Source organism: Anas platyrhynchos, chromosome 25 (genome assembly GCF_047663525.1).
Source record: "Anas platyrhynchos isolate ZD024472 breed Pekin duck chromosome 25, IASCAAS_PekinDuck_T2T, whole genome shotgun sequence".
Taxonomy (NCBI): Eukaryota; Metazoa; Chordata; class Aves; order Anseriformes; family Anatidae; genus Anas; species Anas platyrhynchos.
Window position 1 is genome coordinate 1,127,937 of NC_092611.1, and position 27,992 is coordinate 1,155,928.

Consider the following 27,992-nt stretch of genomic DNA (forward strand, 5'->3'; position numbering starts at 1 on the left):
AAGACTATTTTCTTGTTCTTGCACTTGCTCTTGTGCTTGATCTTGTTGTCCTGTTCGTCCCTCCAGCAGTCTGAGTTGTCTTCACATTGCCTTCAAGTTTTTCTTCAGTTTTGTTTCTTTTCCCTTTTTTGGGTGATCCGTTTTCATCATTCTCTATTCGTAGACAGAAATATTAAATGGAAATTTATATCATAAATCAAGCATTTTATAGAAAGTCAATCTTCAGTTCCATTGTTTTTGAAGGGAGATGTCCCTAATGACTACGTTCCAAAGCTTACATCTATGAGTTCAACAAACCAGTTACAAAACCCACACTTCTGCACATCCAATATCCTTTAAAATAGGTCCCCAAGGACATACAGCTATTTCTGAAAGTACGTTAACATTAATGAGAGCACCAAAACCAATTAGCTATTATTTTAGCTAAAAATTCTTCTACTGATATGTAAAACTAAAACATATCTAACACTGAAGAAAAAAACAGCAAAAATGAATGTACAGCAACTAATTTATTGTCCAGCTAGAACTGCAAAGTCAGGCTTGTAGTTGTAACAAACACACTGGACGCTTCTGGAAGAATCCACATGGCACAGACCAGTGAAGCTGCTCCAAGAGATGAGCATCGACCCAAGCACCACCACTAAAATCCATGTGGGGAAAAAGGACCTCCCCCCAAAAGAAACTATTCAGACCGGTAGAAAAGCACTGGGAGAGATCAGTCCTTTGGGAGGTGCATGTAGCAGTGTCAAGAAGTGAAAACTAGCAGAAGTGTGAAGTCAATAAACCAAGAGGGGAACCTGCCACAATAGATGTACGTGTTACGTTTGGATAAGCACATGTAACAGATAAAGAGATGAAGAGAAATGAAACGAGAGCATGGCCAAATCACAATAGGATTAATGCACATAACCTGCCAGAAAATTCTTTGTGCATCTGTAAAGATTCATTACTTCCATTTTATTATATTTATTTGACGATAATTTCTTATTACAACGTGGTATCTTTAAAATTTTATCACATCCAGCTGAAAGGTTTAGGGAATATTTCAAGTGTCTGAAGCTAGAGCTCTATTGGCTTGGGGAAAATAAAACTGAAAAACGGGAAAAGTGAGAGACATGTGGAACTTCTGCTGTCATTTGAGCTCAAATACAGCTCCAAGTCCTTCTAGCACCAACTTCATTACAGCACGGATAAGTTGTACAAGCTACCCAAAACCTGGACATACAAAAGCAGGAGCTTAGATGGTATTTAGGAGAAAACAAGCACAGACAATGGGTGCTACAAATGTAATTATCATGCTATGCTCATAACCACCTGTAAGTTAGTTAATTGCTGTTATTTAACCTGCAAGTTACGGATTGAGACAGCAGAAGAGCATGAGAGCATTTGAATAACTCAGCAGAAGAGGAATACAGCTGTCAGATGCCATACAATCAATCCATTCTGCTTTGGAGAAACATCTGGTTTGTACAGGATAACCTAGCCCCTTCTTTACTTACCACTCTTTGCTACATTAAAGACCCACTCTCTATTTACATTAGACTATGGCAGCCAACAGTAATAACCTGTACAAAATTCTAGACTTAGCTATATGTAGAAAATAGAAATATTTTTTTTTCCTCACCTGATTTTGATTTTTTAGGTGGTACATCATCTGCTGGCAACAGACATTTTCTTCTGCGAGAAGTGGAAGTTGTCTGTTGGGTAGGGTTAACCTCTTTTCCTTTTCCAGACTGATTACTTTCTTCAGAACCAGTGGGTATCAAACACTGCATTTCCGAAATGTTGCCGTTTTCAGGCAAGTTGCCATTGTCACGAAGAGAAGTAGCTGCCTCTGGTTTGAATTGTACATTTTTCCTCTTATTTCTCAGTTGCCTTTGTTTTTCCTGGGATGAGTTATTTTCCAGAGCTGTACCTTCACCTTCCTTAAGGATTCCGTTTTGACCTCTGTCTTCAGGCAAGACAAGCTTTTCCCTGAGAAAGGTTGAACTAGTTTCTTCAGATTTGGAAGGAACTATTTTCCTTCTGCCTGCCTTCGATGGATTTTCTTTTCCTGATTGGGTTACTTCCAAAAGTATACCCTGTTGCTCTTTGGGAGTTTCATTCTTACCATCTTCTGGCAAACCTTGAAGTGAACTAGAACTAACAGCCAGTGAAGTGATACTACACTTTTTCCCTGAGTACCCTTTTGAAAGGTCAATTTTTTCTTCGGAAGAGGGTTTTTCAGAAATCATTTGTTTAGCTTTCCTATGATTATTATTTCTGCTACTTTCTTTTGATAAGTTACGTTTTCCCCGAGCAGGAGTAGAACTTGTGGCTTCTAATAATATGGCAGCTTCATTCCTTCTGCCTCTTTTTGGTTGATCTTTTAGACTTGAAACAACTGCTCCTAACGGAACATTTTGATCTTTAAGAGCCTCTTCTTTACCATTATCTGCTGGCAAACCACGTTTTCTTCTAAGAGAAATGGAATTAGTTGTGTGTGACACTGGAGGAGTTTCTTTCCTTCTGCCCCTTCCTAATGGCTTTGCTTTTGCACAGGACACCGATTCCAAAAGCACGTTTTGTTCTTCATTAGTACTCTCCTCTTTGTCATCAGTTTCTGACAAGCCACGTTTTCTCCGGAGAGAAGCTGAACTTTTTGCCTCTGCTGCTAGATCAATCTCTTTTCTTTTGTCCCTTGCTGATGCATTTGCTTTTGCCTGCAAAGTGCTATCTCCCAATGCTGGATTTTGATCTTCTTTCACAGTCATCTTTTTATCATCACCTTCTAGCAAGCCACGTTTTTCTCTGATAGAAAGAGAACTCACCGTTTGTGATGCTACAGCAACGTCTCGCCGCCTTCGTCCTCTCAGCGGAACTTCTTCTGTTGAAGAGGGAATAGCTTCCAAAGCTGGATCTTGATCTTTTGTAGAAGTCTCATCTTTACTATGATCTTTAATTAAGGTTTCTTTTTTCGTAAAGGTAGAACAAGCTGCTTGTGGAATGGAATCAGCTTGCCTTCTTCTGCTCCTCCTTACTTCTAAAGGATTTTCTGAAGCCTCACGTTGATCATGTTTGCAAGCCATTCCTTCCTCATTCCCAGGTAAATTCCTTTCTTCTCCTAGAGCTTCGGAACTGGCTTCTTCAAGTTTAAAATTAACTCTTCTTCCTCTAAGTCTTCTACGTGTAATTCTATTATTTGGTGTTCGATTCTCTTGCAGGATTTCAGTTTGCTTTGGTTCATTTGCTTCCTGCTCATTTCTTGTCTGCTTTTGATGTCTATGAGCAATGCCATCACTGTTTAGAGCAGTTACCAATGTGTCAGCTGTGTTGTTCTGGTCTTTCATTACTTGGTGTGCCTGCTTGACACAACTAGAGGCTGAAGACTCTTTGGGAGAAGATTCCTCTGTTTCTGACTTACATTTAAGCATAAGATCTAGGCTGTTTACATCCTGGGCAAATTCATCAGCCTTCTTCTCTGAAGAGTCTTTTTTCCCTCTCCTGCTTCTAGTTCTGTTTGCTTCTTGTTTGAATTCCAAGTTGAGAACAGTTACTGGCATTTTATCTGTCTCTCCAGAAGGTGATTCTGACTTTAATCTTTGAGATGCCTTTGTAGTATTTTCCTGAGCATTTTCCGCTTCATCTCCCAGAGATACTTTCCTCTCATTTTTGGTGGGTGATTTTGTTTCCGTAATGGTTTCATTTGAAGTCTCCTTGGCTTTCTGAACATTCTGTGTATTTTCAAGTGCCATCCCGCACATGTCTGGTTTTACTTCTGTTGGTTGTTTTCTAGCATTTCTTGAAGACTTACCTCTTTTTTCTGTTACCTTTACTTCAAGTTCAGTTCTGTTTCCAGATGCTTCTGTGGGGGCAGTCTCAGAAGTCTGCTCATCACCTTGTAGTAATTTTGCTGATTGGTGTTTACGAAGTTTCCTTGTCGTCCCATGAAGTTCCTCTGAAGGAGCTTGTTCAACCTGTTCATTCCTAGCTCTTCTTTGTCTTTTGGGTGGAAGCAGTGCTTCTGTGTTTTCTATTTTTTTCATTCCTCTAGACCTCTTCCGATGCAATAGAAGAATTTCTTCTCTGTCTTCTACACTACCTTTGTCAGATGCGTTTTCAGATTTTTTTAAATCTGTTTGCAGTTGGTGATTTTCATCCTGAGTGCTACTAGATACGCCTTCTGTCTTTCTGCTTTGATCATCTTCAGTTACAGATGTGCTACTGATATCATACTCCTGCAAAGCCTGTTTCCTATTTGCAGGATCTTTTTGTAGCACTGAAGAATCTTTTTCAGAAGACTCAAGATCCTCACTAGGATGTTTTAACTCCTTAGGTTCCTTAGTTTTACCTCTTCTTGGTCTTCGAGTATCAACCTGCGTTTCCACAAGTGAAACGGTTTCAACTGTTTTCTCAACAGGATGCTTTGAAACAATTTCTTTTTCCATGCAAAGATTTGTTCTCCTTCCTCTTCCTGTATTTTTAGCTACTGAAGTTGAAGTACTGATCTCTCCCATCTCTTCTTGGATGCTCTTTTTCTCCAGACCTTGCAATTCTTTTGAATTTAAATCCTTTTCACACTGCTTTGTTGAAGGTGGATGTACAGTCTTCCTTGGTCTGCCCCTTGTTAGTCTCTGGGTAGAGTGGTCTTCGCTAGTTGACAACTTTTGTTGAGAATCTTTATCTTGTGAAGTATTTCCTTTGTCTTCTAAAACAGTTTTATTCCCCCCTACAAAGTTTGTCATATAGAAAAGAGCACAATCAAAAGTTATACATTACTATGCCCGATCAAAGTATCTCTTGAGTTTTCATTTTCCTAGTAAAGCGGTCTTGCTCAAATGAATCATATTTTATTTTAAAAAGTAACAGGGATTTAAACAGACTCCTAGAATAAAACCCAGTTTAGTACACAGAGTTATTTGTTTTATTTGACAGGTAGCACTCAAGCTTTAAGATATATTTTGAAAGTCTTTGCAAATAAAGGTGATTTTAAGTGGATACCTTAGCAACAGGTGATTTTTTGTTTGTTTGTTTTTTACACTGGTATGTTTGGAGATGCCACCGTTATTACATCAAACTACTACACCATTTTTTAAACACCAATAGAATGCCAACACTGGTTTGTGTTACAGATTACTGCTCAAATTCCCTGAGATATTTGCTCCTTCCATACTATATAATTTGGAATTTTTACAACACGTTGAAACTTCCTAACAACACACACAGTCCTGCATATTCATTATTACTCTAGTTAAAATAAAAGTGTTTGTACTTACCATACTCACGACTGCCATTAGTACAAGCAGTTACAGCATCTTCCTGCTTAGGATCCATAACATTTTCTGACCTGACCTAAGGAAATAAGCAATAATCAATACTTTTGTGTGTGTCTGACAGGACAAGAAATAGTTAACTAATAGAAAATTGGGAGTGAAACAGTTGAAAAAAGTCCTGCCAAATACTTTATGAGAAAATGAAGCCAACTTCGTTTGCTAACTGCATCATATATTTGGTACTACCACAAAATTGAACTTAATACTTGTTATCTGAGCTAGTGTAGCAGTTTTTACAGTGAAAGACAACACAGTAGAGTTTTAAAAAGCATTCAGTAAACGGGCTGAACATTGTCTAGTAAGATTAGAAAAAGAGGGTTATTGAATCTAAATCATTTGAATGTTTTGAAGTGTTTTATTGTAGTTCTACACAGACCAGCAATACTCATTTTAATCTATGGATCTGGGAGTCAACAAAAATCGAGGCTAATAAAATACACCAATGACAAGAGTGATGAAGGTGCGAATTGTAAGGTCAAAATGGTAACCCAGAGCAGCCTCAGCAGCCATTTAGGTAGGGTTCCTCTAAACAAAGTACATCCTAATACAAGCAAACAGAGTAGAATTGGTGTCCATTCAGCAAGCAGTGAATGAAAGCCTTATGGGCATGAAGAGCAATCAACTGACTACGTGGTAACACCAAATTTTGGCAAAAGCTCAGTGCTCTTGGATGTTTAAAGAAAAAAAGTGTTTTGAATTTAATCTACAAGCTATGAAGAAGCTGTACAAAAAAAAAACAAACATGCATATATCCCACTTATGAAAAGGAAGGCACAGAAAGAACTCCATTGTAGTCTGTAAGTAATTTAAGGGTGCTTTAAACATAACAGAAACAAATGACTAGAAAAAAAGTGCTCCTTCAAATTTGTACTCAGCTGCATCTTCTGGTTTTTACCCATTCACACCTGGACAAAGCTACCAAGGAAAACACAGGTTGTCAACTTCACTGTTTTCAAATAAACATCAGGTGCTCTTCCAGAAGGTATTTTGTCAGCCACAGGTCTTGTGCATGAGATATTTTAATGAAAATACAATGATATAAAACATGTCTTATTAGATGGCCTAAGAGTTCACTTCAACCACAGGCTCCAAGCTTAAATAAACTCTTTCCAAAAGCTAAAGAAAATATTTTACCTTTGTTTCCTCTGACTTCTGCTTGGCAGTCTTCATAAGCTGCTTGATGCCCGACAGGACCTCTACAAGTCCTGGCTTCTTCTCTGGGGTTTTTAATGGCTGCTTGATGGCTGATCCAACGTTGACTGACTCCAGCTTCTCATCTGGTGTTTTCCTTTTACTTTCCAATTTCACCTGAGAGGCTTGTTTCTCTGCACTTAATGATACGCTGTCCACATCAAGATCTTCTTCCAGCATAGCTATTCCTTCTGGAATTCTGGAGTACATTATTTCAAATATAGACTTTGGAGATTCCTCCTCTCTCATCAAATCTGAGATGTCATGACAATCCAGTATCTCTCCTGAAGAATCTGGAGTATTTAATGGTGACACCATCATCTCTCCTGAAATAAACAGTAGGTTTATCTAATTTGGCAAACAAACTAAGCAGGAAATCCAAACATTCCAATCGCTGTATAACTAAGTAAAAAATGGATTCAATCAGCCAAAGCTTTCTACAAGCTAAATCCAAAACTGTGTTTCAGCAATTGGTTTGGTAATTAGCAAGAAGGCAATTAGCTCCTACAAGGCACAGCATACGTTAAAAAAATTAAGCCTAAAAAACCTTGATGATTTTTTATTTAATCTGATAAAAATCATTAGTATTACTACTCTGAATATTGGATAATTCATTCTTGATTTTTGTTGGTGATTCACTAGATGCTCACTTTTGCTAAATTCTTAGTAAAACAGAATTTAAAGAATTCTGAGTTATTCAGGAACACGACTGATATGCAAAGTCATATGCAAAAGACAGAAAAAAAAAGCTAAGGATCATCTTAACACAAATCTTCCTAATCTGACATTTTTCTTAAGTAGAATCTTTGCAAAATTCTACAGCATAACCACTCCCTGCCGTAAGATTTTGTCATTGAATCTAGATGTATCCCCTGACAGTTGATTAAAGGATTGCCATGCTTCAACACAAGGTTTGCCTGAAACAATACTTCAGCATTTAGAAGTTCGATATAAAACTGAATGAATAAAAAAATAACACCTACCAAAAAAAATAACTGGAACTACTGGAAAATGTCCTCCAATACATGATAAAAAAAAAATCAATGGTTGCAAGATGCTTTATCTCTACACTAAGTCTGCCTAGCATTAGGCTATGCACTATCAGTGAGTTGCAGACACAGCTACCCCAAAGTATACTTTAATAATTTCTTTCCAATTAACAACCATACCAGATTCTTCAGGAGTACGCAGTTCAGAAGTGTCCATTGTCGTGCACGGTGGTGTAAGATCACTGTCACGAACAGTGCTTGAAGGTGATGTTTTTCCACTTGTATTTTCTGGAGTTTTAAACATCTCAGCCAGCCCTATAAATTATATTCAGAAAAATGAGCACTTGTTTCGGAAAAAAAAAAAAAAAAAAGTGCACAGTTGGCAGAACCAGTAACAGGTTTTAAAAATCTCACAACGTACCTGTGAAGCTTTCATCCATATTCAAGTTTTGTTTCAAGATTGGATTTTTCACCACTTTAAGGACCTGTCCAGCTATTCTACCAGTGGTAGAGTGCGCTCTGCCTACAACTACTGTAGCAGGAGATTCTGCATGACCTGTGCTAAAATGACCTTTTATTTTTCTTTCTGGAGGAAAAAAAGGAAATAAATAAATAAATAAATAAATAAAAATTAGGACACAAAGATCCCTTTTATTTAAAACCTAGCCAGAATCACTCAAGAGATTCCACAAATTTATTGGTCGTGTTTAGCTAATACAGACTGCTGGGCATACAGAAGTGGTTAAATTGCAGCTACTTTAAAGGGCTGATTCGTTGTGAAATGCAGCTCATATATTCGTTTAAGATTTGAGTGACTACGCTCAATGAGCATCTGAGACAAGTTTTCTTAGCTTTCAGAAACGCTCAGGGATTATCCTGAGAGTCTTTCAGTCTTACTCCTTTCCACCTGCATAGAATCCTTTAGGTTGGGAAAGACCTTCACCATCATCCAACGACCAACCTCACCACCACGTAAAGTGGTTAAACCGGAACAGAACCTCTTTCAAACAGCACTACAGCTTCAACTACAGACAAGGGACAAATACTTACTCCATCCACCCAACACAATTAGTTATTTAGATACATTCTTAAGATGTTTTGAATTAATACATTTCAGTAAATTCAAGTAGATTTACACGCTGTGAGAAAGACACCAATACCCATTTAACATCTTGCCAAAATCTCAAACTTCCAGCTTCTGCAGTTAAATGCCAACAAGCTGTTTCAAGGTTAAGCAAACCCCCAAACCTTAAAAAGAAGTAAAACAAATACCTTTGGTGACTGTGTTGTCTTCTTCATTGGTCTTCGTTTTGGGGCACGTTTTTTAACGGCCTTTGCCTGTGGTCTTGCAACACCCAATTTTACCACTTCTGCCCAAGATTTCGCAACTACGAAGCAAAACAGACACAATAACCTTAACTGGCAGCTGTGTAAACAGGACTTCACAGCTATTTATGATTCCAAAGGATTTGCTGTAGTCAGAAATCACAATTTCAAGCTGAATCTTAACGAGTGTCCAAGCATCCAGTACGAGCGTCCAAGCATCCAGTACAAGTGTCCAAGCATCCAGTACGTTTCTACAACAAAAAGCGTCATACAGTTCCAGAATCTGTGCTAAGTGCTGACCTCACTCTGTCCTCACTCTCTGCTCGAGTTCAAAAAGCATTTGGACAGTGCTCTCAGACATGTGGTCTGATTTTCTGGGCGGTCATTTAAGGACCCAGGAGTTAAACTTGATGATCATTGTGGGTTCCTTCCAATTCAGGATATTCTGCGATTCTGTGAAATATTTTCCTCATTACAAATTTGCCATAAGCCTTTCAGTCTTGCACTTTATTGTACCTGAATTTTTCCTTAACAGAATGTAAGGTTTAACAGCAAAAAAATGTTTTTTTTGTTTTTTTTTTTTGTTTGTTTTTTTTTTTTTTTGCTTTTTTGTTTTTTTTTTGTTTGTTTGTTTATTTTTTGTTTTTTTTTTTAAGTGAAACATATCCAGGATTAACCAGGAAGGCCTGTGATTTTATCTCACCATATAATAGGACTATCACTGAGACACTGCACACAGACACTGCACACAGCATGTTATTCACAACTTTAAAATGATTCTACAAAAAACGAAGATAGCAAAGAATAATAAATTGCCAGATGAATGTTGATATTGATGGGAAATTTTAAATTTGACTTTGAAAGAGTCAAATTGATATAATTTGTTTTCATAAATTACAGACATCTCATCTTTAAGTGTTTTCATAAAGATTAAATTTTCAAGAACCAGATTCCCTCTCAATTTTTCCAGTGGTATCAAAACTATTTTGACCAACATTTGAATTTGAATGTTCAACAATTAAAATATTTGTGTCTCAATGGTTATCATCCATGATGTCTGCCATACACCCAACACTTACAGGCAGTCCAGTCTACAACTGACAGTGTGTGAACTGGCTAGGGAAAAAGGCATAAAGAAACTAAGCTGAATACAGGTAAAATGCATGTTTTCACCAACAAAAATTATTGAACTGAAATTGTATCAGTTATATACTACTCCAAATTGAGGGACTTGGAGGATCAATACCGCAATTAACCTAACAAACAGAACCTTACTTAATGACTTTAATTCACGTGAAAGGTTCACCCCACTGCCATTCCTCCCTCATTCTGTCCTCCTGGTGAGGCCAGGAGTGTCCCGAGAGCACATAGAAGTGTGCCCAAAGGGAATTGCTGATTTTGGAGGCACAAGGTGCCTATGGGGCCAGGTCGGGAGCTGGGCTGGGATGAGCTCCATCAGGCAGCCGGACCAGGCCCGTTTCCAGCGTGGCGGACGAGCAGCCTTTGCCCTGAAACTCAAAAGTCAAACTCTGTCGCTGACTTCCCTTATTAAAATGGGAGCGTGGTTGAGAGGGGCCATCTCTTGCCTGGGGATGCCAGTCTTTCCCTGTAGTTAATGGAAAGAAGGAGGCTTCTCTAGAGGGCGAAGGCGAGCTGAAACCTCAGCTGGAGTGCCCTGGAGGTACTGCTGTGTCTCCACTGCCTACACAGGGATCTTGGGAGGCAGGTCTCCGGGTGATCAAATTAGTCTTTGTGTCTGCCTCATTCCCTAATTGTCAGTAGATATCCCAACTAGTGAACAATGTACAGCATAACAAAGGAGGCACACATATAAAAAGGAGCAGAATTAGCCTGCGCTAATTGGTGGGCCTGACTTTGCTGACAGGAACCAGGCAGTTAAGAGGAGGGCTAGGAAGTAATTCACTAACTAAAATACACCTCAGAACACAGTAGTAAAATGATTTTATCTTGGTAATTTGACAGACTGGAACAGCAACAGATGAAAGTTTTTCATTTGTTTGTTTGTTTTAACCTGGCCCAGCTACCAGGTCAGACTGCTAGAAGTCTCGGCTGTTGATGTAAATGAGTTGAAGGCTTTGACTTGAAACTTGTTCTCGGTGGGTCCGATTAAAGTGAATTTGGCCCTCGTTTTACATGTGATTTCTGACAAAATGATCTGTCTGACCCTCCTACAGGGTGTTATCATTGTCCTTTATTTAAAAATAGATCATTTGGAGCTTTATGTACGTACGCAAAATATTAATTACAAAATTCACACAACTTCCACAGTTGGCTGGCTTGCAGAATATTTCTCTCAAACAAAACCAAGGATTTAACACTTTGCCTTACTTTGCCTTAGTAAATGTGCTTTTAGCTTGTTAAGAAAAGCCCAATCTTTAAATATAATTTAAAGCTCTAATTAGTTGATTTTAGGCAATTTTTTTTTTTGACATTTTAATGGCAAGGATACCTGGATTTTTTCTGGTATTCATGAAGATATTTGATAAAAAGGTAGATGCAACTCTCTCTGAAAATAGCAAAAAAACAAGTTCATGGGATCTTTTCTAAGCCATACAGTAGCCATTTAGATTTTCTTATATGCTTTCAAAGCTATCCAGGAGCCTGGTAAAGGCTCTTAATTGCAGAACTTCCCAATTTCTACTCCACTAGCACTTCTTTAACTAGGTCTTTTCCTCCAAAATACGATCCTGTCACTGAAGGAAATAATACTGAGGAAATGAAATATGGAAGTTAAATATTAACTTTTTTTTCCCTTTTTAGAGAAAAAATATATATATATATATATACTTTTCAGATGGCTGCAAGTCTGAGCAGTCCTTTCATCTCCCACTCTCAATGGCAAAAGATGCATTTCTAGAAATGGCACGCAAGTTTTATGGTTAATAAAATAGTTTATTGCGCCATTATTGTTAAGAAGTTTTTCTTGCAATGGAAAAGCATTCAGGTACACACTAAAACAACACCAATCCCACAGAATATTGTGTTTGTTCAAGCATTCAAACTTGATTAAACTTCTCTTTCAAAGTACTGCTGCATCACAGTTCAGTGAGCCCAAATCTCTCCTAATGCTTGGACACTTCTGATAAAGGATTTGTGTCAGGAACGTGTTTTAAAGTGCTGTTCTGAAGTCGGAATAGTTCTAGACAGAGATATTCAACTTCCTGCTAGGGATAGGTGCTCAAATTAAGCATAAGAAGGTACTTGTATCTACCCTGAGTACCATAAAAAGCTATCAGATGACCCAATATAACTGACAGTTAAAATTCTACTTCTACATCACCTTCTTCCAGTGTATTGCCTCCCCAAATTTGAGCCTTTCAAGTGCACATACAAGCGCAAGTCACAAGCCTCAGAATATTCACTAACTGATTTTTGGAGATGCAAGTAACCCCAAAGGCTTTTTTTTTTTTTTTTTTTTTTTTAAAGAAGGGTGCAAGTTCCACCTGTTTCAGTTTTATTTTGTTTGTTTGTTTTCTTTTGTTTTTTCTTCCTCCCCTGAGGACAAACCATAAATTCTATCCTAAAGAAGCAAGAAAGGAAGCTGAAATAAGAATCTATGGAGATGACATCCTCAAAGATCATCAATTACCTGATATCTTTTAATCTTTGAGAATTGGCTCCATCAGATCTCAGCCTTTGGGAAATTATCGAACCTGACAGTGTTTACAACTCAGCATCAAGGTTAACAACTACAATCACACTGTTCTCTCAAAATAGCATTGCACCTTAGTGTCAAGTCAGGAGAGGAATGCCATGGAAAGATACAAATTAAAAGATGGAAAATTCAAACCAATACAGGTTTTCTTGTAATTAAGCAGCTGATCTTGTTATCAAGAAACTTTTTTGAGCTATGAACTCACAGTAGTCAGAAAGGATATTGGATATGAAAGAGAAAGTCAAGAGTAAATGACATATCTCTATATAAACTATACCATTGATTACAGTACAGGTTTGAAATATTAAAATCTAATGTCAGGATTATTATTTTTTTTTTTTTTTGGAAGATTGCTTAGAAAATATGAATACCGAGTTAACTAAACGCTCAGCCTTACAGCGAATATTTTAGTTACCCATTTTAATAAAATGTGACAAGGCTCTTAAACAAAAATAGAATAATAAAAAATAATAATAAAATGGACTGCATATTTACTATCTTACTGTATCCATGTAAAATGTTATTTAAAATTTTATTTAAAAGCCTTTCTGGAGAGTATATATTATACCATTACTGAAAATTATATTATCTTTACATACTTGCAGGTATTTATGGAATGTTCTTGTTTCTTTTGGACAGATAAAATATATATATATGTTTTTGCCTTTCAAAATATAGTTTTCAAATATATTGAACCCAAAAAAAGTCTGATGCACTGTCAGGCACCTCAATTTCTTATACGTCTCCCTAGTTTGGTATAAAGGAAACAGTCTGCTGATGAAAAGAAAGGCAGCTGTGATATTCTTTCTTATGTTTATTTTACCTGGCCATGGATATTCACCACCACTCTTCACCAACATTATTTAGTACTCATTCTCTACTGTTCTACTGTCTAAATATCTCTCTCCTCCTTAAAATATATTTATAAATGTAAAAATATATAGACACATACAGAGAAAACTATGAATCCAAATAAAGGCATGAGTAACTGTAAACATATTTTTATGAATTCCTGGAAGCTACATTTATTATATAAAACAAACAAACAAACAAACAAAAACACAAACACAGAATTAAAGTCAACTTTATTTTATTTACTATTGTCAAACAAAAACTTTCGAGGGCAAGACATTAAAAGAAGTGAGGCATATATAGAAACTTAATTACATTCTTTCAAAATCCATAGTCAAAACATCCTAGTTCAATGGACACATAGCACATTATGTGGTGTACAAAAGTTTTACTGCAGATAAAGACATTATGGCGACATCTGCCTGGCACTTTAACACCTCCTTATATTAAAAATTACATACACCTTATATTAAAAATTACATACACTTCCAATGCTAAGGATCAGCTGTTTCTCCACCTTATGTTTTCAGTCTATGCCTCTTGAAAAATACAGAAATATTTCTTTAAGTGAAAGCCAAACAGTATTTGGAAATAAATAAGTAAATACATAAGTAAATGAAGTCTTTGCTATGATCACTTACAGTTCATACCTGGGGACAGAAAAGGACACTGTAAAGTCACATCCCAAAGGTAAATAAATCAAGGTAGTGATGGAGTTATAAATACCTCCACATAGGATATTTTACAATTTGTATTGAAAATAAGCATTACAGAATTTCTGAGTTTCTCTTAAATTATTTTTGTGTCACTTTCTTTCAGAAGTTCTGCATAGGTACCCTTGTTTTTCCCTTGAATATTTACCTAGCATAAGACTCAGAATATTTTAGCTTGAGACTCAGACCATTTTAGAAGATATTTTCGTGTAATAAAAGAATTGCAATTTGCATTCTTTAAGGACACCACCACCTTCCAGAAACACATTAAATGAAGCAGAATGAAATCGAAGTAGGGCAGTTTGGGAATTATTTTCAGCTGTGTTGCAGCTCTGAAGGGCTCTTTCAAGTTAGGCATTCAATTTAGGCAAAAATACCTGGCTTCTTGTAGAGTTTATAACCTAAAGGGTATTGATTTGGCAGTATCAAAGTCGGTGAAGATTCCTGGAAGGAGCTGAGTGTCGGTGTACACTCAGGAGATGACCAATGACACAAGACATGGGATGACAACCGCACATTTATATTTGCCATCAAAATTTTTGAGAAAATAGTTAACTTGAGACTCCTAGCTATACTTGAGAGCAAATTGCAAGATATTTATGCGTACTATGTTACAGAAAATAATCCTATGACACATTTTTCCTTGTGGGGCTGTGAGTCTCACGAGATGAAGGTTGACCACCTTCTGTCCCCCTGAACTACTGTAATGGTACAGATCTGGTCAACATGCCTAGGGATGGATACCATTCTTTACTCATGTTTAGCTTGTACTAAATAGTAATATAAAAGTAGAAAATAACTTAGTTCACTGCCACAGAGATATCAAATGTATATCAAGTATTAATTATGCATTTAGTATGTTCAGAAATTGGTAACTCAGCTCTGAAAAATATATATAAGTGTATAACTTTGATAACTTTATATGCATACTTTACATATACATAGAAAGTCACAAACTAGGAGCAAACAAAAAATGAGATATCAGACAGAATCACTGGAGACAAAAATATATATATATTAATTAGAATCAGAAAATATGCCTGTGTTCAGCTCTATTTCTCAATAAGGCTATAACGTTTGCATACGTATGGTTCACTGGAGCTTGTTCTCACTGTAGGTGTGTTGGTAGGACTTTGCTTTCCTCTGAGATTCTACAACTAAAGTAGGTTATTTTTTCCCATTCTGTGTTAAACAGACACATAATTTACTTCAAACCACTGTTACCATTGCTCCCCGAAATGATGTGCATAGGCTGCTGATCTTTAAAACTTGTTAAAATACATGTATATACATATATATATACATGTATATCAGTTTACTAGTTTTGAAGAGACAGACTTCAAAACAAATCAGAGACACCAAATACTTGAGTTTAAAATCCTGTATAAAACCTTTAACGTGACCTGTAGAATTACCAATTCTGCTGCATGAAAGTCACAGATACTGTCTTAAAACAAGAGTGTGGACTCTTTCTGCTGGTGTCAGTTAGGACGAGGCTGGTTTTTAGAATAAAAGCAAGGACAAAACTAACAATCATCTTTAGAAGGGAATTTCTTGCACTGCCCCAAAAGGCCATTAGGACCTCTTTTGCTAAGCGAGGCCCCATTTCTGTAGTATCTCAGCAGACAGAGTCAGCTGCTCTTTATGGACTATTATTTACTTATTAATTAGATATTTCAAGTCAATTTACTTAGTCTGGGCATTAGCTGCTCAACAGAAAACAACCACAGAGCAGTTACTTTCCTGTGGATCGCAGCCCCAATTAATAAGCCCGAGTGGCTGAATGGGGAGCAAGCTCAGGCCCTGTGTGGCAGTGGGGTTAAGCAGTCACAGCCCAGCTTCTGGCACGCTTCGTTAGCCCCCGCTCATCAGCAGTCACGTGCTGACCACAGCTGAAGTGGTGGGATGTGTGATACCCTAACGCAGTGTGCCAGGTGCTATGAAAAATGATTTGCTCCTAGCGGCGCTATCTAGTTAAGGGTGTTCTCTCAGTTCTTTTGAAGTGGTTTGTGAAAAGGAGCCGAGAATCCCCCCTCCTGCTTCTTTCAAGAACTTTGTTTGGAAAAAAAAAGAATATTGCCCTGTTAGGAAAGCCTTAATTAGGTTTTATCCAATGAGTCAAGAGTAACATTTATGCAGAACAGCTTTTGTGTGGTGAATGTCTTGTTTGCACAACCTGTGACACTCAACAAACCCAAACAAAATGCCCCTTTGCTCATCTCGCTGACGAGCTCTTCACTTTGCACAGCTTGGCACAGAGGCCAAGATGCCCTCTTATATCCTAGTTGCAGCTACTGAATGGAAAACAAGGCAGCTCCTTCAATGCAGTGATGGAAACTTGGCAAGTGTTCTTCCTCTACCCTCACAACTCCGTGCCTCTGCCCAAGGCTTTCATCTCCTCTGGTATGGAGGCCGCCTCACTATCGAACACGTACTAGCTAAATTAGGGAAGATGGAATGATCCCTTATCATTAAGGCTGTGTGTAATGCAATTAAAATGGAGCATTTTCTCACAGCACAAGAGTTCAGCCCTGTTCTCATTCTGAAAAAAATAAAATAAAATAAAAAATAAAAATTGGGGTGTGCCGTAGGACTTTGATTTGTTAGAAATTACTGCCTTGAATAATTATGGGATGATATTAAAGACTGAAATGACAGAGAAAGAGCAACTTAGAGGCACTTGCTTCTCTTACATAACTGCAAGAACAAAAAATACAGGTTGGAACACGGAAGACAGCAAGGCTGTGAAGCTGACCTAGAAGGGTACTTATATCATGAGCTTCCAGAGGTCAAAGCGCTGCTGTTATTTCCTCTTTCTACCCACATTGCATAGGGAAAGCTACTAAGCCAAATGACAAATTGATCCCAAGCACATCACCTTCAAGGGGTTACAAATGCCAAGCTGCTTTGTCCTGTTTCTCTTCTGAATCTGTTGGTGGCTATCACCAGGTTTCTTTGGAAAACAACCAAACCAACCAAAAGGGATACTTCTAAGCAGCAGCCAGTAGGGGCCGACACAGGATTAGGTTCGTGAAGATGGCTTTGTGAAGTCTCCCTGTTGCAGTTAAGGAGACTGAGTCACAAACAGAGCAGGAGAAAATGAGTGCAAGGAAACTGGAGTTGCTCAACATGCAAGGACTTCATATAGATCCAGTAAAATCGGTAAAATTCTGTAAAACTCCAAGGTCACTAGTCTAGACCTACTGCTTGAGTTGTTGCTGAGACAAGAAGCATGAAGCTACATGTCCTGGAATTTGGGATGATCATAAATCCTGCACCACAGAGCCAATTAAACATCTTGGGTGAAGATACTCCTCTCATTTCAGAGGCTGCAACCTAAGCTGGTGGAAGCAACCCCTCACTCCTCTTGTGGTAACACTTTGAAAACACGGATTTCACAAATCAGAACTTGCCCAAAGGGCCATTCATCTTCTCCAAAAGAAGCCCTAAGAAAAACATCAGAAAATAAACTCTATCTGTCCTTCCATAGAAATCTATTACTCCTCCTAGACTATATGAAAATGTAGGTTCTTAACTGGGGTTTTAAAAATGCATAGATACCTGAGCTGAATTTTTTTTTTTTTTTTTTTTTTTTTTTTTTTTTTTTTTTGCATTTCATAGAGGAACAGAAAGCTACCACCCTTTGAGATGTGTGCACGCCAACATTATCCACAGGCCGCAGACACTGACCTCTAGAAAATATTCTCCAAACCACATTCAGTACTCCACATCAGCTGCAGCTCTGAAAAGGGCAACATCGCAACCTCATACGCTCACTGCTCCTCTTCCCAGTGCTCACCTCCCTTTACAAGCACTGCACAGCGTGGCCATGTTTACAAGAGAATTGCCTGAATTTCAGAGGCACCCACATTACACTTCCAAAAATTATGGCATTTGGCTAAAAAAATTAAATATGGTTGTAAGAGGACAGTAGTAATTACATCTTTAATTATTCCTAAGAACACAAAACACTTAAGTCCTAAATTGTTTACAAATTTAACGGCTTACAAACCCATACTTCTCAGTAATTTTTTTTTTTTTTTAAATAGCATTTTCATTCATAGTAGTTCTACTAATAAATCTATAGTTTTTAAAAGAATATTTACAGAACTTTAATGAAAAAATAAGACTTAAGCACATAAAATTTAAGCAGAAAATAGCTTACAATTACACTGGCAGTAAAGTAACATGGCTTCCTGACTACTGTACTCATTACCATAAAAAAGGGGATAAATACGAGCATAAAAGATTTATTTTTCTACCTGCCATTCTGCACAAGCATCGCATGGTATAGGAACCACTATATGTATCTACTAAAACAGGCGGCATCATATCTGTAAACATATTAAGAAAAGTACTTAGATAATATCATCAGCGATAGCTTTACAAAATCTGAACTTAAAATCTGAGTGTAAGTCAAGTCACATTAAAAATTCCAATGTCATTTACAGAATCATTCTAAAAACTGGCTCTTTAACTGTTAAGACTATTTTCTTGTTCTTGCACTTGCTCTTGTGCTTGATCTTGTTGTCCTGTTCGTCCCTCCAGCAGTCTGAGTTGTCTTCACATTGCCTTCAAGTTTTTCTTCAGTTTTGTTTCTTTTCCCTTTTTTGGGTGATCCGTTTTCATCATTCTCTATTCGTAGACAGAAATATTAAATGGAAATTTATATCATAAATCAAGCATTTTATAGAAAGTCAATCTTCAGTTCCATTGTTTTTGAAGGGAGATGTCCCTAATGACTACGTTCCAAAGCTTACATCTATGAGTTCAACAAACCAGTTACAAAACCCACACTTCTGCACATCCAATATCCTTTAAAATAGGTCCCCAAGGACATACAGCTATTTCTGAAAGTACGTTAACATTAATGAGAGCACCAAAACCAATTAGCTATTATTTTAGCTAAAAATTCTTCTACTGATATGTAAAACTAAAACATATCTAACACTGAAGAAAAAAACAGCAAAAATGAATGTACAGCAACTAATTTATTGTCCAGCTAGAACTGCAAAGTCAGGCTTGTAGTTGTAACAAACACACTGGACGCTTCTGGAAGAATCCACATGGCACAGACCAGTGAAGCTGCTCCAAGAGATGAGCATCGACCCAAGCACCACCACTAAAATCCATGTGGGGAAAAAGGACCTCCCCCCAAAAGAAACTATTCAGACCGGTAGAAAAGCACTGGGAGAGATCAGTCCTTTGGGAGGTGCATGTAGCAGTGTCAAGAAGTGAAAACTAGCAGAAGTGTGAAGTCAATAAACCAAGAGGGGAACCTGCCACAATAGATGTACGTGTTACGTTTGGATAAGCACATGTAACAGATAAAGAGATGAAGAGAAATGAAACGAGAGCATGGCCAAATCACAATAGGATTAATGCACATAACCTGCCAGAAAATTCTTTGTGCATCTGTAAAGATTCATTACTTCCATTTTATTATATTTATTTGACGATAATTTCTTATTACAACGTGGTATCTTTAAAATTTTATCACATCCAGCTGAAAGGTTTAGGGAATATTTCAAGTGTCTGAAGCTAGAGCTCTATTGGCTTGGGGAAAATAAAACTGAAAAACAGGAAAAGTGAGAGACATGTGGAACTTCTGCTGTCATTTGAGCTCAAATACAGCTCCAAGTCCTTCTAGCACCAACTTCATTACAGCACGGATAAGTTGTACAAGCTACCCAAAACCTGGACATACAAAAGCAGGAGCTTAGATGGTATTTAGGAGAAAACAAGCACAGACAATGGGTGCTACAAATGTAATTATCATGCTATGCTCATAACCACCTGTAAGTTAGTTAATTGCTGTTATTTAACCTGCAAGTTACGGATTGAGACAGCAGAAGAGCATGAGAGCATTTGAATAACTCAGCAGAAGAGGAATACAGCTGTCAGATGCCATACAATCAATCCATTCTGCTTTGGAGAAACATCTGGTTTGTACAGGATAACCTAGCCCCTTCTTTACTTACCTCTCTTTGCTACATTAAAGACCCACTCTCTATTTACATTAGACTATGGCAGCCAACAGTAATAACAACCTGTACAAAATTCTAGACTTAGCTATATGTAGAAAATAGAAATATTTTTTTTTTCCTCACCTGATTTTGATTTTTTAGGTGGTACATCATCTGCTGGCAACAGACATTTTCTTCTGCGAGAAGTGGAAGTTGTCTGTTGGGTAGGGTTAACCTCTTTTCCTTTTCCAGACTGATTACTTTCTTCAGAACCAGTGGGTATCAAACACTGCATTTCCGAAATGTTGCCGTTTTCAGGCAAGTTGCCATTGTCACGAAGAGAAGTAGCTGCCTCTGGTTTGAATTGTACATTTTTCCTCTTATTTCTCAGTTGCCTTTGTTTTTCCTGAGATGAGTTATTTTCCAGAGCTGTACCTTCACCTTCCTTAAGGATTCCGTTTTGACCTCTGTCTTCAGGCAAGACAAGCTTTTCCCTGAGAAAGGTTGAACTAGTTTCTTCAGATTTGGAAGGAACTATTTTCCTTCTGCCTGCCTTCGATGGATTTTCTTTTCCTGATTGGGTTACTCCCAAAAGTATACCCTGTTGCTCTTTGGGAGTTTCATTCTTACCATCTTCTGGCAAACCTTGAAGTGAACTAGAACTAACAGCCACTGAAGTGATACTACTCTTTTTCCCTGAGTACCCTTTTGAAAGGTCAATTTTTTCTTCGGAAGAGGGTTTTTCAGAAATCATTTGTTTAGCTTTCCTATGATTATTATTTCTGCTACTTTCTTTTGATAAGTTACGTTTTCCCCGAGCAGGAGTAGAACTTGTGGCTTCTAATAATATGGCAGCTTCATTCCTTCTGCCTCTTTTTGGTTGATCTTTTAGACTTGAAACAACTGCTCCTAACGGAACATTTTGATCTTTAAGAGCCTCTTCTTTACCATTATCTGCTGGCAAACCACGTTTTCTTCTAAGAGAAATGGAATTAGTTGTGTGTGACACTGGAGGAGTTTCTTTCCTTCTGCCCCTTCCTAATGGCTTTGCTTTTGCACAGGACACCGATTCCAAAAGCACGTTTTGTTCTTCATTAGTACCCTCCTCTTTGTCATCAGTTTCTGACAAGCCACGTTTTCTCCGGAGAGAAGCTGAACTTTTTGCCTCTGCTGCTAGATCAATCTCTTTTCTTTTGTCCCTTGCTGATGCATTAGCTTTTGCCTGTGTTCGATTCTCTTGCAGGATTTCAGTTTGCTTTGGTTCATTTGCTTCCTGCTCATTTCTTGTCTGCTTTTGATGTCTATGAGCAATGCCATCACTGTTTAGAGCAGTTACCAATGTGTCAGCTGTGTTGTTCTGGTCTTTCATTACTTGGTGTGCCTGCTTGACACAACTAGAGGCTGAAGACTCTTTGGGAGAAGATTCCTCTGTTTCTGACTTACATTTAAGCATAAGATCTAGGCTGTTTACATCCTGGGCAAATTCATCAGCCTTCTTCTCTGAAGAGTCTTTTTTCCCTCTCCTGCTTCTAGTTCTGTTTGCTTCTTGTTTGAATTCCAAGTTGAGAACAGTTACTGGCATTTTATCTGTCTCTCCAGAAGGTGATTCTGACTTTAATCTTTGAGATGCCTTTGTAGTATTTTCCTGAGCATTTTCCGCTTCATCTCCCAGAGATACTTTCCTCTCATTTTTGGTGGGTGATTTTGTTTCCGTAATGGTTTCATTTGAAGTCTCCTTGGCTTTCTGAACATTCTGTGTATTTTCAAGTGCCATCCCGCACATGTCTGGTTTTACTTCTGTTGGTTGTTTTCTAGCATTTCTTGAAGACTTACCTCTTTTTTCTGTTACCTTTACTTCAAGTTCAGTTCTGTTTCCAGATGCTTCTGTGGGGGCAGTCTCAGAAGTCTGCTCATCACCTTGTAGTAATTTTGCTGATTGGTGTTTACGAAGTTTCCTTGTCGTCCCATGAAGTTCCTCTGAAGGAGCTTGTTCAACCTGTTCATTCCTAGCTCTTCTTTGTCTTTTGGGTGGAAGCAGTGCTTCTGTGTTTTCTATTTTTTTCATTCCTCTAGACCTCTTCCGATGCAATAGAAGAATTTCTTCTCTGTCTTCTACACTACCTTTGTCAGATGCGTTTTCAGATTTTTTTAAATCTGTTTGCAGTTGGTGATTTTCATCCTGAGTGCTACTAGATACGCCTTCTGTCTTTCTGCTTTGATCATCTTCAGTTACAGATGTGCTACTGATATCATACTCCTGCAAAGCCTGTTTCCTATTTGCAGGATCTTTTTGTAGCACTGAAGAATCTTTTTCAGAAGACTCAAGATCCTCACTAGGATGTTTTAACTCCTTAGGTTCCTTAGTTTTACCTCTTCTTGGTCTTCGAGTATCAACCTGCGTTTCCACAAGTGAAACGGTTTCAACTGTTTTCTCAACAGGATGCTTTGAAACAATTTCTTTTTCCATGCAAAGATTTGTTCTCCTTCCTCTTCCTGTATTTTTAGCTACTGAAGTTGAAGTACTGATCTCTCCCATCTCTTCTTGGATGCTCTTTTTCTCCAGACCTTGCAATTCTTTTGAATTTAAATCCTTTTCACACTGCTTTGTTGAAGGTGGATGTACAGTCTTCCTTGGTCTGCCCCTTGTTAGTCTCTGGGTAGAGTGGTCTTCGCTAGTTGACAACTTTTGTTGAGAATCTTTATCTTGTGAAGTATTTCCTTTGTCTTCTAAAACAGTTTTATTCCCCCCTACAAAGTTTGTCATATAGAAAAGAGCACAATCAAAAGTTATACATTACTATGCCCGATCAAAGTATCTCTTGAGTTTTCATTTTCCTAGTAAAGCGGTCTTGCTCAAATGAATCATATTTTATTTTAAAAAGTAACAGGGATTTAAACAGACTCCTAGAATAAAACCCAGTTTAGTACACAGAGTTATTTGTTTTATTTGACAGGTAGCACTCAAGCTTTAAGATATATTTTGAAAGTCTTTGCAAATAAAGGTGATTTTAAGTGGATACCTTAGCAACAGGTGATTTTTTGTTTGTTTGTTTTTTACACTGGTATGTTTGGAGATGCCACCGTTATTACATCAAACTACTACACCGTTTTTTAAACACCAATAGAATGCCAACACTGGTTTGTGTTACAGATTACTGCTCAAATTCCCTGAGATATTTGCTCCTTCCATACTATATAATTTGGAATTTTTACAACACGTTGAAACTTCCTAACAACACACACAGTCCTGCATATTCATTATTACTCTAGTTAAAATAAAAGTGTTTGTACTTACCATACTCACGACTGCCATTAGTACAAGCAGTTACAGCATCTTCCTGCTTAGGATCCATAACATTTTCTGACCTGACCTAAGGAAATAAGCAATAATCAATACTTTTGTGTGTGTCTGACAGGACAAGAAATAGTTAACTAATAGAAAATTGGGAGTGAAACAGTTGAAAAAAGTCCTGCCAAATACTTTATGAGAAAATGAAGCCAACTTCGTTTGCTAACTGCATCATATATTTGGTACTACCACAAAATTGAACTTAATACTTGTTATCTGAGCTAGTGTAGCAGTTTTTACAGTGAAAGACAACACAGTAGAGTTTTAAAAAGCATTCAGTAAACGGGCTGAACATTGTCTAGTAAGATTAGAAAAAGAGGGTTATTGAATCTAAATCATTTGAATGTTTTGAAGTGTTTTATTGTAGTTCTACACAGACCAGCAATACTCATTTTAATCTATGGATCTGGGAGTCAACAAAAATCGAGGCTAATAAAATACACCAATGACAAGAGTGATGAAGGTGCGAATTGTAAGGTCAAAATGGTAACCCAGAGCAGCCTCAGCAGCCATTTAGGTAGGGTTCCTCTAAACAAAGTACATCCTAATACAAGCAAACAGAGTAGAATTGGTGTCCATTCAGCAAGCAGTGAATGAAAGCCTTATGGGCATGAAGAGCAATCAACTGACTACGTGGTAACACCAAATTTTGGCAAAAGCTCAGTGCTCTTGGATGTTTAAAGAAAAAAAGTGTTTTGAATTTAATCTACAAGCTATGAAGAAGCTGTACAAAAAAAAAACAAACATGCATATATCCCACTTATGAAAAGGAAGGCACAGAAAGAACTCCATTGTAGTCTGTAAGTAATTTAAGGGTGCTTTAAACATAACAGAAACAAATGACTAGAAAAAAAGTGCTCCTTCAAATTTGTACTCAGCTGCATCTTCTGGTTTTTACCCATTCACACCTGGACAAAGCTACCAAGGAAAACACAGGTTGTCAACTTCACTGTTTTCAAATAAACATCAGGTGCTCTTCCAGAAGGTATTTTGTCAGCCACAGGTCTTGTGCATGAGATATTTTAATGAAAATACAATGATATAAAACATGTCTTATTAGATGGCCTAAGAGTTCACTTCAACCACAGGCTCCAAGCTTAAATAAACTCTTTCCAAAAGCTAAAGAAAATATTTTACCTTTGTTTCCTCTGACTTCTGCTTGGCAGTCTTCATAAGCTGCTTGATGCCCGACAGGACCTCTACAAGTCCTGGCTTCTTCTCTGGGGTTTTTAATGGCTGCTTGATGGCTGATCCAACGTTGACTGACTCCAGCTTCTCATCTGGTGTTTTCCTTTTACTTTCCAATTTCACCTGAGAGGCTTGTTTCTCTGCACTTAATGATACGCTGTCCACATCAAGATCTTCTTCCAGCATAGCTATTCCTTCTGGAATTCTGGAGTACATTATTTCAAATATAGACTTTGGAGATTCCTCCTCTCTCATCAAATCTGAGATGTCATGACAATCCAGTATCTCTCCTGAAGAATCTGGAGTATTTAATGGTGACACCATCATCTCTCCTGAAATAAACAGTAGGTTTATCTAATTTGGCAAACAAACTAAGCAGGAAATCCAAACATTCCAATCGCTGTATAACTAAGTAAAAAATGGATTCAATCAGCCAAAGCTTTCTACAAGCTAAATCCAAAACTGTGTTTCAGCAATTGGTTTGGTAATTAGCAAGAAGGCAATTAGCTCCTACAAGGCACAGCATACGTTAAAAAAATTAAGCCTAAAAAACCTTGATGATTTTTTATTTAATCTGATAAAAATCATTAGTATTACTACTCTGAATATTGGATAATTCATTCTTGATTTTGGTTGGTGATTCACTAGATGCTCACTTTTGCTAAATTCTTAGTAAAACAGAATTTAAAGAATTCTGAGTTATTCAGGAACACGACTGATATGCAAAGTCATATGCAAAAGACAGAAAAAAAAAGCTAAGGATCATCTTAACACAAATCTTCCTAATCTGACATTTTTCTTAAGTAGAATCTTTGCAAAATTCTACAGCATAACCACTCCCTGCCGTAAGATTTTGTCATTGAATCTAGATGTATCCCCTGACAATTGATTAAAGGATTGCCATGCTTCAACACAAGGTTTGCCTGAAACAATACTTCAGCATTTAGAAGTTCGATATAAAACTGAATGAATAAAAAAATAACACCTACCAAAAAAAATAACTGGAACTACTGGAAAATGTCCTCCAATACATGATAAAAAAAAAATCAATGGTTGCAAGATGCTTTATCTCTACACTAAGTCTGCCTAGCATTAGGCTATGCACTATCAGTGAGTTGCAGACACAGCTACCCCAAAGTATACTTTAATAATTTCTTTCCAATTAACAACCATACCAGATTCTTCAGGAGTACGCAGTTCAGAAGTGTCCATTGTCGTGCACGGTGGTGTAAGATCACTGTCACGAACAGTGCTTGAAGGTGATGTTTCTCCACTTGTATTTTCTGGAGTTTTAAACATCTCAGCCAGCCCTATAAATTATATTCAGAAAAATGAGCACTTGTTTCGGAAAAAAAAAAAAAAAAAAAAGTGCACAGTTGGCAGAACCAGTAACAGGTTTTAAAAATCTCACAACGTACCTGTGAAGCTTTCATCCATATTCAAGTTTTGTTTCAAGATTGGATTTTTCACCACTTTAAGGACCTGTCCAGCTATTCTACCAGTGGTAGAGTGCGCTCTGCCTACAACTACTGTAGCAGGAGATTCTGCATGACCTGTGCTAAAATGACCTTTTATTTTTCTTTCTGGAGGAAAAAAAGGAAATAAATAAATAAATAAATAAATAAATAAATAAAAATTAGGACACAAAGATCCCTTTTATTTAAAACCTAGCCAGAATCACTCAAGAGATTCCACAAATTTATTGGTCGTGTTTAGCTAATACAGACTGCTGGGCATACAGAAGTGGTTAAATTGCAGCTACTTTAAAGGGCTGATTCGTTGTGAAATGCAGCTCATATATTCGTTTAAGATTTGAGTGACTACGCTCAATGAGCATCTGAGACAAGTTTTCTTAGCTTTCAGAAACGCTCAGGGATTATCCTGAGAGTCTTTCAGTCTTACTCCTTTCCACCTGCATAGAATCCTTTAGGTTGGGAAAGACCTTCACCATCATCCAACGACCAACCTCACCACCACGTAAAGTGGTTAAACCGGAACAGAACCTCTTTCAAACAGCACTACAGCTTCAACTACAGACAAGGGACAAATACTTACTCCATCCACCCAACACAATTAGTTATTTAGATACATTCTTAAGATGTTTTGAATTAATACATTTCAGTAAATTCAAGTAGATTTACACGCTGTGAGAAAGACACCAATACCCATTTAACATCTTGCCAAAATCTCAAACTTCCAGCTTCTGCAGTTAAATGCCAACAAGCTGTTTCAAGGTTAAGCAAACCCCCAAACCTTAAAAAGAAGTAAAACAAATACCTTTGGTGACTGTGTTGTCTTCTTCATTGGTCTTCGTTTTGGGGCACGTTTTTTAACGGCCTTTGCCTGTGGTCTTGCAACACCCAATTTTACCACTTCTGCCCAAGATTTCGCAACTACGAAGCAAAACAGACACAATAACCTTAACTGGCAGCTGTGTAAACAGGACTTCACAGCTATTTATGATTCCAAAGGATTTGCTGTAGTCAGAAATCACAATTTCAAGCTGAATCTTAACGAGTGTCCAAGCATCCAGTACGAGCGTCCAAGCATCCAGTACAAGTGTCCAAGCATCCAGTACGTTTCTACAACAAAAAGCGTCATACAGTTCCAGAATCTGTGCTAAGTGCTGACCTCACTCTGTCCTCACTCTCTGCTCGAGTTCAAAAAGCATTTGGACAGTGCTCTCAGACATGTGGTCTGATTTTCTGGGCGGTCATTTAAGGACCCAGGAGTTAAACTTGATGATCATTGTGGGTTCCTTCCAATTCAGGATATTCTGCGATTCTGTGAAATATTTTCCTCATTACAAATTTGCCATAAGCCTTTCAGTCTTGCACTTTATTTTACCTGAATTTTTCCTTAACAGAATGTAAGGTTTAACAGCAAAAAAATGTTTTTTTTTTTTGTTTTGTTTTTTTGTTTTTTTTTTTTTTGCTTTTTTTGTTTGTTTGTTTGTTTGTTTGTTTTTTGTTTGTTTTAAGTGAAACATATCCAGGATTAACCAGGAAGGCCTGTGATTTTATCTCACCATATAATAGGACTATCACTGAGACACTGCACACAGACACTGCACACAGCATGTTATTCACAACTTTAAAATGATTCTACAAAAAATGAAGATAGCAAAGAATAATAAATTGCCAGATGAATGTTGATATTGATGGGAAATTTTAAATTTGACTTTGAAAGAGTCAAATTGATATAATTTGTTTTCATAAATTACAGACATCTCATCTTTAAGTGTTTTCATAAAGATTAAATTTTCAAGAACCAGATTCCCTCTCAATTTTTCCAGTGGTATCAAAACTATTTTGACCAACATTTGAATTTGAATGTTCAACAATTAAAATATTTGTGTCTCAATGGTTATCATCCATGATGTCTGCCATACACCCAACACTTACAGGCAGTCCAGTCTACAACTGACATT

The 27,992-nt window shown here is 37.4% G+C and overlaps 1 protein-coding gene and 1 pseudogene across 1 annotated transcript; one reads left to right on the forward strand and one right to left on the reverse strand.

The window, feature by feature from the left end:
* LOC119716060 (serine/threonine-protein kinase RIO2-like) overlaps nt 1-27,992 on the forward strand; it is a 117,487-nt pseudogene that overhangs the window by 48,769 nt on the left and 40,726 nt on the right.
* Nucleotides 5-27,991, reverse strand: LOC139999436 (uncharacterized). The gene is made up of 12 exons (XM_072027714.1): nt 27,967-27,991; nt 26,839-27,015; nt 25,981-26,151; nt 25,738-25,872; nt 24,512-24,894; nt 22,147-22,420; nt 20,461-20,751; nt 20,170-20,379; nt 6,447-6,796; nt 5,256-5,325; nt 1,625-4,687; nt 5-153 (listed from the first exon to the last, which is right to left on the reverse strand). Exons 1-12 carry the CDS (start codon nt 27,989-27,991, stop codon nt 5-7), a joined length of 5,298 nt encoding a protein of 1,765 aa, XP_071883815.1.

Excerpts from the sequence above, each read along its gene's own strand:
- LOC139999436 (XM_072027714.1), bottom strand. The coding sequence starts at position 27,991 with ATGTCAGTTGTAGACTGGACTGCCT. Across the intron at positions 25,873-25,980 it reads TATGGATGAAAGCTTCACAG|GGCTGGCTGAGATGTTTAAA; the intron begins GTACGTTGTGAG and ends TATAATTTATAG. Across the intron at positions 22,421-24,511 it reads AGAAGTCAGAGGAAACAAAG|GTTGATACTCGAAGACCAAG; the intron begins GTAAAATATTTT and ends GTGGAAACGCAG.